Source organism: Ambystoma mexicanum, chromosome 7p (assembly GCF_040938575.1).
Source record: "Ambystoma mexicanum isolate Mex_15411 chromosome 7p, UKY_AmexF1_1, whole genome shotgun sequence".
Lineage (NCBI taxonomy): Eukaryota > Metazoa > Chordata > Amphibia > Caudata > Ambystomatidae > Ambystoma > Ambystoma mexicanum.
In genome coordinates this window covers 533,276,365-533,294,620 of record NC_090939.1, presented here as the reverse complement: position 1 = coordinate 533,294,620, position 18,256 = coordinate 533,276,365, and the positions used below count along the sequence as shown (strand labels likewise).

Genomic DNA, 18,256 nt, shown 5'->3' with positions numbered 1-18,256 from the left:
GAGCGGAAGGTTCATCCAGTGTCTTACATCATTTACGAGCCTGTCCCTCACTGGGTGCAGATTTTTCTCTATGTATTGTGTTAGGTCTGTGGTGATTTGTATCCCTAGGTATTGGAACTGCTCTCTCTCCGTCTTAAATAGGCAAGTATCTAAGGTTGCTGCATCTAGACCTTTAATCGGAAACAGCAGGGATTTGTCATAATTTACTTTTAACCCACTGAAGTTTCCATAAGTGTTCAGTATATTCATAACGATGGGGCAGGATGCCACTGGATTACTTAGGTAGATGAGGAGGTCATCTGCATATAAGGATACCTTGTCCTCCCAGTTTTGTGCCCAATGGAACCCCTTCCAATTTGGGGAGTCCCTTAGCATTATTGCAAGCGGTTCTATTGCGAGTGCAAATAACATCGCAGAGAGGGGACATCCCTGTCTAGTTCCCTTCCCCAGTGCTATGGTACGTGAGGACCAGCCATTGACTCTAATTTCTGCCTTCGGTGCATTGTATAAGAGTTTAACCCAATTTGTAAAATGCTCTCCAAATCCCATTCTGTCCATAATGAGCCATAGGCCCTCCCAGTGGATCGAGTCGAAGGCCTTCTCAAAATCAATGGTGAGCAGGGCGAGTGGGTCCTGTAGGGTGGAGGATTTTTCAATGGCAGCGTGGAGTCTATGAATGTTCATTCGTGTGGATCTTTGCGGCATGAAGCCGCATTGGTCCGGGTGGACCAAGGAAGTTATTACTTTCTGCAATCTGTTGGCCAGTATTTTCGCCAGAGTTTTAGCTTCAGTATTAATTAGAGAGATTGGTCGATACGAGCTGCAGGTATCTGGGGGTTTGCCTTTTTTGTGTATCACTACTATGTTAGCTTTCCTTAGGTCCGGTGGTAGTATGCCTTTTTCTTTCGCCTGTAGGAACATTTTGAGCATGTGTGGTGCCACTTCTTCTGTGCCGATTTTTTTCCATGTTTCCACTGGTAGGCCGTTAGGTCCTGGGGTTTTCCCATTCTGAAGTTGGGAGATGGCAGTCATTAGTTCTTCCTCCGTTATTTCAGCCTCGAGTTCCATCTTTTGGGTTTCGTTTAATGATGGGATGGTCACTGCGTCCAACGTGTTGGGATCTATTTGGTTCGTCGGTGGGGCGTATAGCTTTTCATAGTAGGTTGCAAAGGCCTCTGCGATGCCTGCGTCCGTTGAGGCCCATTCAGTGTCCGAGATTCTTATTCTGCGTACCTGTGAGTGGCTCTCCTCTCTCTTTTCTAACCATGCTAGCATTTTGCTAGCTTTGTCTCCTGTTTCGTATATTTTTGCGCGCATAGTTCTGTGTGCTTGTTTCGCGCATGTTAGCGCAACATTGTGTAGCTTCCTTTGTGCCCTTTGGAGGGCTAGGATGTCTTCTTCCGCACCGGAGCTAATAAAGTTTTCCTCTGCTTGCTTCACCTCTACCTCTGCTTCTGTTACTTCTCGTCGGTGTGCTTTTTTGTGTGCTGTGGTCCAGCTCAAAATTTCACCTCTTAGGGTCGCCTTGTATGCTTCCCATACTATTCCAGGATCATCCACAGAATCTTGGTTTAGTTCAAAATACATTTTAGTTGCTTCTTGGAGTTTCTTTGTGAGTTCCGGGAATCCTAGATAGAATGTATTCAGTCGCCAATTCGGTGGAGGACGAGGTCTTTCTGTCTCGAACGTCATTGTGAGTGGGGAGTGATCCGATATTCCTCTGGGTTGCAGAGTTGCCTCAGTTATTTTATGCATATTCTCTCCAGGGAGGAGAAAGTAGTCTATCCTGGACATCGATCCATGTGCACCCGAATGGAAAGAGAATTGTCTCTCTTCTGGATGAAGGTCCCTCCATGCGTCTTTCAGGCCCAGTGCTGATGCAAAGTTCGCCAGTTTGGTCGGCAGTGTCGGATTTCTCCCTCTTTGGTGTGTGCGGTCCTTAACAGTGTTCATCACATCATTAAAGTCTCCGCCCACCCCCAGCACATCCGCTGGATTGTCTGTTATTATAGGCGTGATTTCCTCCAGTAGAGGGGCCATTAGTGCTGGGGGTGAGTAGATTGCCATTGTCGCTATGGTTTGGTTCCATAGTATACCTTGCACATACACAAATCTGCCCCCCGGGTCTTGAATTATTTTTGTTACGTCTATCGGGGTTCTTTTATGTATCAGGATTAACACTCCTCTCGAGCCCATCGAGAAACCCGCGTGGACTGCTGTTTTATATTTCGTTCTCTTGAAGAATTGGCAGTTCGTGCCCACCAGGTGTGTTTCAGTCAGCATTACTATATCCGGCTCATGTCGGTTTATATATTGTGTTACTAGTCTTCTCTTTATACTATTTCCTAGACCATTCACATTCCAAGTCATGAAGGCAAGTTTTTTCTCCTTATGTGCGTCCGTAGCCATTATTCACCGAGTTTCTTGGTGTATGCAGATGATTGACTTTTGTGATCTTCATATATTGCCTGTACGTAGTGGCCTTGATAGGCCAGGCGTCATTTGGATACATGTGTGACTCTTGGTTCCCCCTCCCCATACTCCTTCCCCAACTGAAGCATCTGTCGCCCGTTAAACAAAACATTTAACTTAACTAACTAACTATTTTCCTAGTGCTTAGGTCTCTGTAGTCCAAGAGTACCTCCGAATGCACTTCCTGCTGTGGGGGTTTGTGCTGTGTTGATCTTCGGGCCGCCAGCTTTAATGCTTGGTGCTGCTTGTGGTGGGCCGATTACGTTTCATGTTTGTCATGTGCTTTGCCATTTTATGCCTTCTGCTGCAGTTATTCATCATCTCTTTGGGGCATCGCTTCCTGTTCTTGGTAGTCCGGTCTATCCGGTGGTTCATTCCGGCGTGGTCTGTTCCTTCTCGTTTCTTGTCTTCTATGTGGGTTCCATTCCCCCTTCAGATTTCTTTCAGCCCAGGTCCATGCCTCTTTGGGATCAGTAAAATGTATTGTGGTGCCGTTGTGGTATATTTTCAGTTGTGCAGGGAACAGGAGGCCATATTTTACATTTTGTGTCTGAAGTCGCCTTTTGAGGGGGTCAAACGATTGTCTCATCTTTTGCACTTCCCTAGTGAAATCTGGAAAGAAGCCGATCCTGGAGCCATTGTATGTTATTTCTCTTTTTGTTCTGGCCATCTGCAGCACTGCGTCACGATCTCTGTAGTTAAGGATCTTCGCTACAACAGTTCTCGGTTGTTTACCGGGGATCGGGTCACCTGTTGGGATTCGATGTGCCCTTTCTATTGAGAATAGCGATGAGAGGGTCTTGGGCGCAAATAGATCGACCAGCCATTTTTCTAGGAACAGTTCCATGCTCTCTCCTTCAGTTTTTTCGGGCAGTCCAAGAATGCGGATGTTATTTCTTCTTGATCTGCCCTCTCCCTCCTCCACCCTGCTCTCCAGTATCTTAATTCGTTCTAGAGCTCTGTTCATTTGTTGGCCCATGCCTCTCAGCTCATCTTCCGCAACCGATATGCGGGTTTCGGCCTCTCCAGTACGGGATGATAGTTTCTGAAGGTCATGCCGCAACAGGGAGACTTCTGTGGAAATGCCATCCATTTTAACTTCCATGGATGCGCGTGAGTTGGCAATGGCGGTCATCACATCCCTTAGAGAGAGGGCTTCTTTCGGGTTCTGCCTATCTTCCGGGCCATTTGGCTCTGTTGGTAGCGGCAGGGTGGGAGTTGTGAATTGCTCCATAGTGCTCTGGTTGCCCACCTTTTTTGTTGTTAGTTTATCCTTACCCATTGTGGTGACTGTTTGTCTGCTTATTGTTGCGCGGAATGTATTCTTCCTTGTCTCATGGATTATTACAGTGCTAATATTCTGTGCAGGAGATTGTTGTCACTGATGGGTGGGGCACTGTATAGCTGCCGAGTGTTTTCAGTTATTGTGCTAGTTATGGATTCCCAGCTCCCTTCTTCCCCTGTGTTGTGATCACATGTGTGGCTTGGAACTGTCTTTCCCACTGAGTGTGGGTCTTACTCCCTTCCTGTTAGGCCAGCTTCTGAGTCTGTTTGGCTTCCCTTCGTCTCGGTCTTTGGATTCCGCCTCTCTCAGGGCGCCCTCTGCCTTCATTTAGTTTATTGGTTGCCTTCTATTTCAGGATTTCTACTCCCTTTGCCGTTTTGGTAGTCTATTTTGTGGCTAGGTCTCAACTGTAGGGTTATGCTTCCACCGCCCCCTCTCCTTACCGGCGTGGCCTACGGATTTCTTGCGCTGTGTCGCTTTCAGGGCTGTAGCCTTTTGGGTTCTCTCCACTCCTGGTCTCCTGTTCTAGCCGGTTGGGGCCCGTGTGTTCCGGGGGGCTGGGTTCCAGATCTCGCTCCACAGGTTCTCCACTTCCCCCTCACCTCGCCGGTCACCGCCGCTGTGAATCGTTGTGTTACAACGAGCGCTCAGTGGCAATTGGAGCGCTCGCGAATGTCCGTTGTTGACCAGAGCTGATGGTCCCGCGTTCGGTGTACTTCCAGGGGTCGCCTTGATCTGGTTGCACACTGGTGCTTGTTCCCGCCCAGCATTGGTGGAGCGCGAGGCAGGGGGTCCACCTCCGTCACACACTGTCTCTCTGGAGGGGCAGCTTGAGGTGCAGCGGGAAGGGCCGCACCACACCCCTCACGCCACCGCCACGTCTCTTTTCCCGGCGGCGCCTTCCGTCTCTAGAGGCAGCCTTTCCTTCTCAGCGTCCGGCGGCCATCTTGGATTATGTTTTGGCGCCGGTTCCCTTATTTTCGTTAGCGATTTCCTCTGCTACTAACCACCGATTCACTTCCAGAGTCGCGCAGGTTATGGCAGTAGCTGTGTTCTTCGATTCAATCCGATTGTAGGCTGGTTTCTTTTCGATTTTCTCTAGGATTTTGCAGGATTCTGCTGGCGGCCCGGGAGCTCGCAGAGATCACGTCTTCATGCTGAGCCCGTACTACATTGTTAATGGCTGAATACGAATACGTGTTTGAGCTGTGCAAGGGAAGGGACACTGTCCACGAGGCATACATCTTATTGTTAAGTGTGTACGGATGCTTGGACACGTCACCATGCTGTGACCATGCTGTGCGCCAGCATATGGTCATGTGGCATTCTCTGCAAGGTGTGCAATGAAGTCAGATGTTACTTTACATTATGGTTACATGCTACTACTACAAACCGATCAACTTTATCAAAAAAACTTGGTTAAAGTGATGTTATGATTAAGTTGCACTACTAAAAAAACTATGAAATTCAGTAAAAAAACTTTGTTAAAGGGACGTTATGGTTAAGTTGCGCTACTAAAAACCTGTGAAATTCACTAAAAAAAACTTTGTTAAAGGGACGTTATGGTTAAGTTGCGCTACTAAAAACCTCTTGAAATTCGCCAGTCATGGTAAGCTAAGCAACCATAATTCGCGCCACCACTGTTCACTGCTAACACTAACACCCAGGACATCAAAGATGACATCAGAAATGTCATTGATGACATCACTGATGACATCACATGTCTGGCTCCCCCTTTTTTCCTTTACTGACAGATCTAGGCCACGTGGTTTTCTTCAGTAACAGTCACGAATTAAAAATATAAAAGGTACTATATTTGTACACTTATCCTTCAAGTATATTCTTACAGTAATTCCCTTAGGGTCCACCCAAATCATATGCATAGGGTAAGTAGCACCTTTGAAACAGAGCAATAATTTCTCTGCATAAAGTATGTGATGTTGTCTCTTTGTGTTTTGTCTATAATAATGCCATTATGTAATTATGTAGTAAGTGGTTTTCATTACCTACTTATCACATGTTTTATTTAACTGAAATATATATATATATATATATATATATATATATATAGAGAGAGAGAGAGAGAGAGAGAGAGAGAGAGAGGGGGAGAGAGAGAGAGAGAGAGAACCGGCAGGTTCGTGACGCGCTCCTGAGATAACAATATAATGGCTCCAATCGGCCGACACGGATGCCTGCTGCTGAATGCGGCCAGTCCGCATAGAATGCAGCTTCACGTAGGCGATACAATGAAACAAAAGTGAGTCTTAACACTGCCTCAGCTGTGAAAAAGAATGTCCTTTATTATATAAGCTCGGTGAACGCAACTAAGCAGGACAAGATAACTAGGCGTTTCACCCTAAACGGGCTTTATCAAGTTTGCCAAAATGCAATGCACACTGAATGTATTTAAGTTTAAGGAAGCTAGTCCTTTGTTGATGTTACTGCCCATAGCCAATTCTTTATAATATAAAGTACACTGCCAGTGTTCTGCTTTCTTCTGTACAGTTTGGAGTGCTTGATCTTAGTTTGAATATCAGCCATCCATGTAAGTTTTAATCGCAATTGGCTATATTTTATATCATATTGTTAATTGAATCTGTGACCTGGATAGCACTTTGCATTTTTGCACAGTATGTTATGACCCAAATCTGGGAATTATTGATTTGCACAGCGCATTTCACTTTATATAAACAACAGAAGTACCAACAAAGTGTGCCACTTTCAGAAAGTCCAGGTATTCTTTCAATTGCATTTGCCAATTTATATACGTGATATGCTAATATTTATGTAACATTACAATTCTGAGAAGTAGTGAGTTATCGTTTGAACTAAATGTTAGTAACCACTAGGTGTAATTATACTCCTCAATTCAATTTTATTCAGCATCTCACTACATTAGCGCAATGTCATATTTAATTATAAAGTATATTAAGACATAGTCAATCTGATGTGACTGACTGAACCAGCACACTGTCTGTTTGGACCGCTTCCATTCCAAGATGTGTGCCCACAATGACTAAGCAAGTAACTTCATATTACAATGAACTGGCTATGAGCAGTAACATCAACAAAGAACTGGTTTACTTACATACATTCAGTGTGCATTGCATTTTCACAAATCCGACGAAGCCCGTTTAGGGTGAATCGCGTTCTTTTCTTTGCCTGGTTGTGTTCACTGAGCTTATCTAATAAAGGACCTTCATTTTCTCGCTAAGACAGTTTTAAGACTCAGTTCTGGTTGGTTTTATATCTGTATTTCTTCTGGCTAAGAACAATTTAATACATGTACGCCTTAACAAGTGTATTTCAGTCTGGATAATTTATTCTGTGAATTCTGTCATCTTCTCACAGAATAATATCATGCAAACAGGATAGGTCTTTAGGCTATTCGTGTTTTGAAAGCCAACACGTCTTCCCATTAAATTTGATATTAAGTTACACAATATAGATGCTAATTTAAAATGCACTGTATTTAAGGAAATGTATTACATTGTATTCAAATAATTATTGCACTACAAGCACTTGTGAAACCCTGTTGGCAGCGTTATTTTTTGTCATGTTTTACAAAGACAGGCTCTATGGCATTACTGAATGAACACATCTTATATTGGTTTTACTGAGCATGTGTTGTATGACTAGAGATCACTGTAGTATTCATGTATAAACAGTGTGATGTGCACTCATTTGTGTTAGTGTGCAAAAAAAGTGTGAGTTTTCAAAAGTTGATACTGTACATAATTGTAATACATTGAAGTGATTGACAATAATGAAAACATAATCTACATTGGTGTCACACAACACACACATGCTTTTGCGGAAACTTACTGCCTGATTCATGGAATTATTTGCGTGAAAAACGCAGATTTGCGCACCTTTCTGCCCGAAAATCCCTGTTTGAAGTATGGGGATTTTCGGGCAGAAAGGTGCGCAAATCTACGTTTTTCACACAAATAATTCCATGAATCAGGCAGTAAGTTTTAATGCACACCAAACACCCCTGTAACAGAATGCACTTTTTATTGTTTTTTAAGTTTTTATAGCGTAGTCATGCTACTCTGGGTACATGTACGTTCTTCTTAATACAATTCTTTCCTGTTGCAGGTATTTGCTACTGTACACACATCTGCTATCATGAAAACCTCTAATTGAATTGTTGACTGCAGAGCTCTCAGTTCTTAACGTTGATTGCGATTTTACTTCATGGACCATTTGGATGAAATGGTAAATTTTATTGAAGCTGGTTGATGGTTATTCTTTTCTTTCAGACCTACATTGGAAATATACTCCTTCTTGTTAATCCGTATAAGGATCTGCCAATGTATTCGACCATGGTAAGCATTTCACTTCTATTCGCAATAGCTGCTCAAATGAATTTTGTTAAGGTTCATAATAGAAGGATTATAAAACAATAAGTAACTGGGATACAAGTTATCAGTCTGAACATTGAAAAACTGTGAGCAGTGGGCACATTCAAAGTATTGAAATGAGTGTTACATTTTAGCTAAGAAGTAGTATCCACAACAGTAGTCACCTTGGCAGCAAGGATGAGAAAACTGATGAGACCATCACTCCACAACTAGGAAACCTGGACATACAGAAACAGGCAATTCAAGCATTTTTACATAAATGCATAAACATAATTGCAGGTTATTGGGTAATTCCTGCTCCTCTCGCCTTCAAACCTCACAATGTTTTTCCCTCAACCAGATCCACCTGTGACGCCACCCTTTCACCTTTCATCACCCCTGCCTATTCATCAGGAGGGTCTGGAATCTTGGGACGGAATCATTTGGGATCCAGGGTATCTACTAATGCATCCATGAGGTTGTTACAAGAAATGTCCACAATAAGTGATTAAGTCACTATGCCATACAAGTATTTCCGTTTGTTGGTGTAACCACTTATTTCCAGAATCCTGGCAGCTGCAGCTTAGTGATACACACAGAGAGAAGGGTGGCACCCTGATTATGGGAACACTTCACTAGGCATAAATAAAGCCATACATTCACCCGCTTTTTCCTACAGTGATAATACTTGGGAAACTCTCAATATGCAATACTTAAGGCCATAGAAAATAGGCAAGCATGTTATGAAAATCTCAGTACAGTGATCAAACCAAATCTTTATTTTAAGTATGTATGCTTGTGTACGTAGATCCTAAAGCTCTAGATAACCTATTGTGTACGATAATGCACAAGCATAACATGAAGGGCATAAAGTACAATGGAAATGTGTTAAAACTGGCTGTTCACAAAAACGGGGCAAACAAGGTGCAGTATGATTAATGCACATATAAAGTGTCCAAAGACATGTTCATTTTACAAGGAGAGAAACAATGTAAGTGTTTGTATCTCGAATATGTCAAAATATGTGATACCCTTGTCTCTGTCATGCTGCCCATAATCAATATGAGCAAAGAAAAGGTGCAAGCAAAAAAGCTTAACAAGGGCTAGGGCACTAAACAACCTATAGTTAGGTAAGTAGCACTCACACAAGAAGTGCAGTGCCCTCTAGCCATTTATAACAACATTTTCAAAAAAAGCAATCTTCAATGGATATAAAAAAAGATTGTTTATTTTCATTTATATTATCATTCAAAGAAATTCAAAATATCACGACATAATTCACCTAAAACGACATTTGCAGTGCTAGTTAACAGTGTAAATTTGACACTGCCAGCATACGATTTATCCAACACACCAACTACTTACACACCACTCTTACATGCCATAAACATACATAACATAACCAATCAAATCAGAGGAAAAAAAAAAACAATAAAAATCATCTAGAATTGTACATAACAAAACAAACTGGATACATGGGACCAAAGGATTGTCTTCAAATGTCCACATTTTACACTGTCTTGGTATTATTATGTAATGGTTGTATAACCGTTATTTTTGTTTATCTGTGTTACAACAAAATCTCTAATTCTTAGAGATATATGTATCCATGGTCTTCGTCGACTCGAGTTTCGGCTTTGTCGAGCTGCTCAATATAATTTGTGGACCAGCCTCATCAGGACGAAGTGGATGGAAAGAGGTGAAAATGGCTAATTTGTGCTGAAGGCAGCTGCTGCAAGTAAATAGATAGCTATTGGCAATCCTTAACAAATTACACTGTTTGTGAGCTGTTTGTTGCGCAGACTGTATCAGTTGCTGTGAGTCAAACCTGTGAACAAGGCACCGATACACATTGTAATTGTGTTTGCTGAGTGCTGTGTCAAGGTGCGCTGACAGGCAGTCAAAGTCTGCTGCTTTACTGTTGTCTTTGTCACGTCGCTTGCGAGTGATTCTGTTTGCCAAAAATATCCTTTTGGGCTGCATGCGGTGAATCACAGCAACTCAGGATGAATAGGAGTCTGCTGTGTTGCTTATTTCATTTTCAACGCGCATCTGTTTGGAACATAGGTGTATTTCCCAAAGTCTCCAAAACAAATGTTCAAGGGGAGTGTATGCAGCCTCGCACTCACAGTCAATCAGACAAAGGACCTCATTATCAGTTTTGAAGTAATTCTGTATGTATTACTTACAAACTCTCCATGGGGATTTTGGGGTAATTATTGCAGATGATAATTCTGTCATTGTAATTCCTCCAGGTATGTCAGTAGTACAGAGCATATACCCCCAGTCAAATGCTGGCAGTATCACATTTCCAACAAACTCTATGGTGGTGCAGTAAACGTGGCGATTACTACATTACCACCTCTTGTTTTACCATACTGTCATGATCATAATGAGCACCAATGCCTTTACGTTTTTAAAGTTTCATAAGTAGCTGCACTATGATACACTGCTTTCTGAAAACAGTCTCTGAAATAATATTAAATTATCCTGTTGAAGTCTCCGTTTCTTAGCCACATCGGCCTTAAGCCACTTAGATGTGCTGTCCTATCACACAGCTAGTAAGAAGCGATGGCTACTTGCAAGTAACTCTCAATCAGAGGGTAAAGTACCATATGTGTACTTCATAAATATATCTTTAACTGTTAGTCAGCAATGATAGAGTAGCATGGGACTGCAGCCCAGTTAAAGTCTATGTCTTAGCAAGATAGAGTGGATCAAAGAGTGACACAGCGTGGCAGATATAGAAGGAAATGATACTATTCCTGCATGCTCTCTTAGGATCTATGAAAATGAGAGCGAAAGCAACACAAATCAGCAAAATGTTCAATCCCTTCATAGATGTGTGATGTATTTATTTCTATTGTGCACAAATCTACTTTTTACAGAACACCAACTCATAATGCAACCATATCTTTAGTAAAAGATCTGTATAGTTGTGGTATTTGACCACTATTTCCTTTACCTACATCCCTATACAATGTCTGACTGCAATCGTCCTGTAGTGCCCTCGGAAGCATTTAGTGCTTTCTGCATTTTGTTAAAAAGGTGAGCAGTTCAAAATGGCTGCCATAGTGCCTCAAGATTTCTTGCTCTACTGAGACTTCCTGTGGGATCTGTGATGATTCTGATGATGTAATCACTGCTTTCCTGGGATAGCATCTGCCCACATGGCCTGGGGATGGCAGCCACTACCTGATCCTGATACTGGGGTTGGCTATTTGATGGAGGACTACATGGGGGAGATGACCCTCAGGGTTATGACATGACATCAGCAGGTGAGACATGGCATCCCCATTCCCTTTTAGGGACACCCCTTCAGTACCTCAGACCCTCATGGCATATTGTAACAGGAACCCTCAATATTCTCCAACACTTAGTCATAGAACGTTTAAGAATCAGTGGCAAAGACTGACATGAGGAAGATAGCAACAAGAATGTTGATTGCTCAGCTATAACGAAGTGAGCTGTTGGAGAAATAAGATTGGCTCCAAACAGCTCCCTTCAGTAACACAGGAGTTCAAAGACGGAGCCATGGAGAACTGCATTAAGATTTGACTGGCTAGTGACTTGCCGGGTATTCAGGCTGTCAGGTGGACAAACGAGCAAAGGAGTGGCGTGAAGAAAGAGAGAGGCAGCATCTGGGCCAGAGACGTATTCTCACAGACAGGAGAGATGCCAAAGTGGGGTGTAAGGTAAAAGAGCTCAGCGCTGGCAAGAGAAGCCGGAGCAACGCACAGAATGCCACAAGCTGTGGGATGTGCTGCCCGAAGTGGAGCTAGAGAGCGGAAGCTGAGATGGACCCTAGTGGGGTCAGAGAAGCCACAGAAGCAATCGTGAACCCAGTGAGCCCACAGTGGTAGGTTGCAGGCCTGAGAGGGAGCTGGAAAAAGCATTCCTGGTCCCTAACTAGAACAGGAGACACATTCCCTATGGCTTACATCAAGAAATGAGTTGCATAAATCCATGTATTCGGGGAGATAAAAATATACCAATAATAAGATGAACTTTCGAAAAAGCATATACCCTCAGATCTTGAAAGGGAATGAGAATATGAGGGACCCTGGCAGGAGAGTATACCAGGTGTTTTGCTAGTCTGGGACCCGCACCCAAATTGTCTTAAGGAACTGTATGATAATAACCTGGCAGTAGATTATACCAGTTGGTTTGAGAATCAGAGAATCCCAAGGAAGATTCATGCCCTTAGGATTTTGAATTACATTGAATGTGGAAAAGACCTGGGGAAGGGAGTCATTTCCCCTGGAGTGAGTTGCGACACCAAGAGGATGTGATTATTCTCTTGGGCTACAAAGAACTTGGTTATTATTTTGAACTTTTGTTTTATTGGAAAGAACCCTGGGGATGGGAGACATTTCCTAGAATTGTGACCATTATCCATTTGGAACCTTTTTTGTATGCATATATTTTTGTTGAACTTGAACATTTGTGCACTTTTCAAGCCAAAGACAATGCCCCTAACAGCTTAGAGTTACAACAAGAATGAGAGGACTTAGATAGGATTTCAGACAGAGGACATTTTTGCTGTGTACATCTTGACACAGGTCAAGATCTTAGTTTGTGTTTGAGGTAGGGAAATACCTGATAGATTAGGGAAAATGAGGCAATTTCCAAAGTCTTTATTATTTAATACAAGTGTATTCCAATCACCATAGGTCTTCTGTGTCCGTGTCTCATTCCTGGTTCCTCAAAGATCTTCGAAAATCAAAATATAATCCTCCATCTCTGGATGTGCTTCATTTTTTCTATTCAGTTATTATTTGTTTCATTGTCTTAGTGGCACAAAACAGAATCTTTCCCTCATTGTCAAGACCACTAAATGGGTCCACTAATGCCCTTTTGAAAATCTGATGGTTTTTTTTGTTCAACTTTTGATCATGAATACTTGACTCAATCATGAAATAGAACCTGCCTGTAGAGCGTATGTGTCTGTATCTAGGTGTATTTTATGTGTGTGTCTAGTTGATATGATGACCCTGAAACTGCTAGTAGGTTTATCGTTGACTATAAATTGTTTAATTCTGGAATCAGCCTTTTTGATTATTATAATCAATGACAGTTCTCTGGCTGCTCCAGAAATGTAAGACTAGTGTGTTTATTTCGGTGTTTGTGGAAGACTTTTCTCTAATGGGTTGCTGTAACAATAGTTGCAATCTCCCAATTCTGCTCATCTGTTCCTCAATCCGACCAGTCACTTAAAAAGAAGAAATGACAGCAAACCTTTTTAGTGTAAAGTCTAGTCAAGCACAATATAGGGCAGGGGATGTGTCAAAGGCCTCCTACTTCGATGTAGGGATTAAGAATAAGCACATTAACTACCTTAAAATACCTCATACAAGAAAGGCAATTAAACCCTTTCTTCGCTGAGATTCATTATCTTTTGAATTGGGATTTGCCAAAGTACTGAAGACAAGGAAAAATCTCCATGGAAATATATCTTTCTAGATGTCGGTCACGTAGCAGAGGGATTTGTCTGCTTGCAATCCACATTTTTATGTGACCCCTTAGCTCAGTGAATTATTGCTTCCACTCTCTGGAAGGGGTAGGGAACCTCACAGTGCAATCTTTTCTAATACAGCTGGCAGACCATACAGCCTCAGAAGGCAATAATCATGGGTGAGAGCGTTAAGTTAGTTAAACATACCAGCCTAAACTGCACAGTCAGTGTCCTTCTGAAGGAGATCCTCCCTGAGTCAAAGATTCAAATCATGGTTCACAAACTCTTTGTGCGTCAATTAGAGCATGACAACTTGAGGACAAAAAGACGTCACTGCCTAACTGAAGAAAGGAGGTGTGCTAAAATGGTAAATTAATTGACAACTTCTCACTGAAATAATGTATAATGTTATAAATCAATAGATTGGCTATCTGGGGCAGGATTCACAAACTCTGCACTAGAGAAAGCTCAATTGTGTATGGTATTAGCATTAGGGCACATAATGCCCTAGTCCAAAAAAACATTTCGGCCATTTTGAGAAAACCGTTGCACCATTACTAGTGCACTTTTGCATGATATTTGCACAAGGGAAAACTTTTTCTTTGGGGAAAAGAAACCCTCTTCTTGCATCTGGGAAAGGTTTGTCATGGTACTACTACAGAATGGAACGGATTATATATCCCTAAATGTACATCCAAATGATATTAGTAGTCACTGAGGATGTTTGTGCATAGCGTGATGCAGCGACCAGATTAATGCAGTGGGATATGTTTGGGAAATTTTGGGGGGCAGTGGCAGAAACATTTACATCATGGCTGGGGATAGTATGGTGCCACGCTTGAGAAAAGCCTGAGAAAGTCAATCCCATGACTTCTGCGTGCCACATATATATTACTTGGCATGGGGACATGGGTCGTAAAAAACAAACACACAGTGGGAAAAGAGAAGCAGTGTACTCCACTGTAAAAGCTGTGACATTAACTACAAATAGGAGACAACCATGATCAAACTAATCGCATCCTGAAAATGTTGGTGCTCAGTGCAGCAATGCTTACAGAACAGAGAGGCTCACACTAACACAGGGTTTCCAGAGCGGTGGTCCTTTAGATTTCCATCATGATGCTGCTTGAACCACACATGGAGGGCCTGGTTCTATGACCATGGGGTGGGGCTCAGGCCAATCCCTATTAAGAAAACACTAGAACACCAGCATACAACTGCTATATATATAGGGGGGTGGAACAATTAAGCAAGGCCAATCAAGCTAACGGGGAAACAAACAAACAAATTAGATACCTCTTTGTTGTAATTATTGTTTCAACACTTGCAAATAGGAAAATAGACCTACTGGCATGGAGATGGGTGATAGAACAACATTCCTGAGAGATAGAAAGTAGAGTTTTATAATGAAGAGAGGTTGGTGAGGAGAACCAGAAGGGCAGACATTCTGATGGCCCAGCCAAGAAGGCCAAAACGATGATGAGAAGGAATTGGTAAGGCAATTAAGTGGGTAGATGAACTAAACCAGAGTTTGAGAAAGGCAACGTTGAATGCACAGACTGGTACAAGAAGCATTTTGAGGATGTCAATCAAACTCTGGCTGGGGCCTAGTCGTGAGAGGAGCATTCTAAGTGAAGCCAGCTGTCAGCACTAGGAAAAGAACTGTTGGCAGTTGGAACACAACCAGCCCAAACAAATATGTCTAGCTAACACTTGTCTTCAGTGTTGCCTAGAACCATGAACCTCTCTTCCAGACTCCTGGGATCTTATCTCTCCTATAGCCTCCTCCAAAACAACTCCTATGTCACTGTTTTCTAGCTCCTAATCTAACTACTTCCACACTAGACTGAGTCCTTGTTTTCCTTTAGATCTTTAGCCCTCCCATTCTCTCTCTGGTGAAAGGGTGTTTGGCATGTCTGAAGTCGCGGGTATGTATAGGTGACAGAGTCCTCCCACTGTTTTCAGAAGTTGGACACCATCCCCCTCAGTATTTTAGAGGCTGTGACTGTGTGTATAATAAGAAATGTTTGGCTGTCTCATTTGATTGAATTTGTCATGCCGCCCTCTGGAATCGAACTGCAGTCTCCAGGTCCACAGTCCGGGCACTTCACCACTACACCAGCTATGTTGACAAAATAGTGTATATACACTAAGAGTGTAGTAACAGCAGTCAGGCCAGGTCACAACAGAGAAATGCTTAGATTTATTTCATTGGCTGTTTGTCAGCCAATGACATTTGTGATTACTGCTGAGTGTGGGTGGGGTGGGCACAGTGGCTCATGAGAACCATTTATTTAAAAAAATGTTTTAATTTGTTTTGGTTTATTCAAACCTTTACAAAGAAATATAAACAGTAAAAAGTGATAAACATATTTCATTAAAACAATATTTTTACTATTAACTGCTTATACATTTAAAATTTCATTAAGATCCAAAATACAAAGAAACACGCATGAACAAATAAAGAAAAACACATACCACATCCAAAGTATAACCACCTTAAATGCTAATACATTTACAATTTCATTAAGATCCAAAATACAAAACAAACACACATGAACGAATGAAAAAAAGGACATGCTACCTCCCAAAATATAACCACCTTACGTGCTAAACAAACATTTTAAGACCTTTTTTAAGCAATGACACATTCTATATTATCCATTTCGGAACCAAGAGTACACTCAACCATTTTTTTTTTATGTCAACACACAAGTGTTTTTCAAGATTACGTTGACTTTTATTTTCAAGGCGATTGAAGAGCCATGAAGCATTTCACACCAGAGTTTGTTTCTATCCAACCCAGGCTGTATTAAATACAAATTGTGCAAAACTTTCCAATCTCTTCTCTCGAAGATATGAACATTCCAGTAATAAATGTTTTAGGGATTCACCTACGTCTTTTAATTTACACACCCGACATAGGATCTCATTTGTACTTAGGACGTTAAACCTGAAGCACATATAAGAGTTTTGAAATTCTCTTGACGGATATTTTTTCAGGTATATTTCCGGGTAAGGACGGAATTTCCAATATGACACTCTATTAGAATATAACTTCGAATTCAACACAACTACATTGTTCTCCAACCAGTCAAATGCATTAACAACCTCCTTTACTTTATCTGGAAACTTAATAAGTGTATTTACCGATAAACCTAGATCAAAGAGTTTTTTCTCACAGTCCTCTTTTAAATTATACATAAAGTTTCCATTTGTAACATGTTTCAAATGAACACAAATTGTACCGTTTTCAGCAACCAGATATTTTCTTAATAGAGCCAGTTTTCTATTGAACATGATGCTATTGAGTGAATGCAGACCAAGTTCATATCTTATTAGTTCTAGAGGAATACGTTTTGGAACATAATATAATATTTTTCGCCATATCATGGACTCCAGTTGACGTAAAAAGGGCCACATAGATTTAGAGAAAAATTCACACCCATAAGACAGTCTTGGCAATACCTTGATCCTATAGAACAGAATGCAGGGGTCAAAAGTAAATTTACCATACGTTCCTTCAATGGCTCTTATTTGATTGAGAGCCACTTTTGCTTTTTGTGTCAGGCTGGTTTTTATCACTTTACTGGAGTTACTGAAAAAAACATACCCCAACCAGGTTAGGACCGTTTGGATTTTAAGTTTTGCACCATTACAGGTCCAATATGAAAAATATGGTTTGGGAACAGATTTCAATTCTGAAATAGATTCTTGTAGGGAAAGTGCAAGCCAGCGCCACTCTTGCATATCCTTTAGACAGGACTTTGCTTCATTGATAACCTCAATCCCTTCATTTCGTACAGGTGGATTTCAGATGTTCTAGTCTCAGAGGTTCCGTTGTACATCTTTATTGTCTGTGCAGGCTTATGATTGAATGTATTATTGTAGGGTATAATATCAAAGCCCCTCCTCTGTAGTCCACAAGTTGTATATCCGCCGATGTTATCAGGCAAGGTTTAGGGATTTCATCAAATAAATTCAATATATATGGTCTATTCAAGGAACTAGGACCGCCTTCCTCAAGTGCATAATACATAATTAAACTATGCTCATCTGGAAAAGCCGGTGGCCTTAAATGCCCAAGTGGCAGATCATTCTGCAGACTATGTCCCGTTGGCACGGAACCATTGTTAACAATGGGGATTCTGCATGGAGGTTCAAATAGCCCATCCGTCATATAAGTAGTGTCTACAAAGTCCCTTGACGATGTGTTTTCATTGGGTTCAATCAGAGCATAACCATTACAACTTGTGGCAAATTTCTTTTTTAGGATATTATCAACCATAGTTCACAGAGTATGTTCTGAGACCCCGTCAAGGCCATGATCTGCACCATTTGTAAATGCTTCTGTTTCTGGCTTACAGGTCTGCCCACGTTCTTCATTTATAGATCGAGAGTTTACATTTCGGGACCCACATGATGATTGATCCAAAGTGTCAGTCAGATTATCATCATGCAGGATTTTTTTAGTAACTTTCGGCAAGGCAGCCATGTTTTCACTCAGCTTCTGTTTTTTTAAGATGTTTTCGACCAAGCAACAAACATCTTGCTCTGTAAGGCCCTTCTGGGTCTGCACACGTTTTTCATTTATGGGTCGAGAATCTACATTCAAAGACCCGCCTGCTGGTTGAACCAAGGTTTCACTCAATTTATCTTCATGCAGGATATTTTTAGTAACTTTCGACAAGACAACCA

At 41.6% G+C, this 18,256-nt stretch overlaps 1 protein-coding gene across 3 annotated transcripts in view; it reads left to right on the top strand.

Annotated features, from left to right (window-relative positions):
* MYO16 (myosin XVI) overlaps positions 1 to 18,256 on the top strand; it is a 3,167,675-nt gene that overhangs the window by 1,338,611 nt on the left and 1,810,808 nt on the right. For all 3 annotated transcript variants that reach the window (XM_069636567.1, XM_069636564.1, XM_069636566.1), the window contains exon 12: positions 8,023 to 8,088. In XM_069636567.1, coding sequence (XP_069492668.1) covers positions 8,023 to 8,088 — 66 coding nt within the window. The remainder of the gene's footprint in view (positions 1 to 8,022; positions 8,089 to 18,256) is intronic.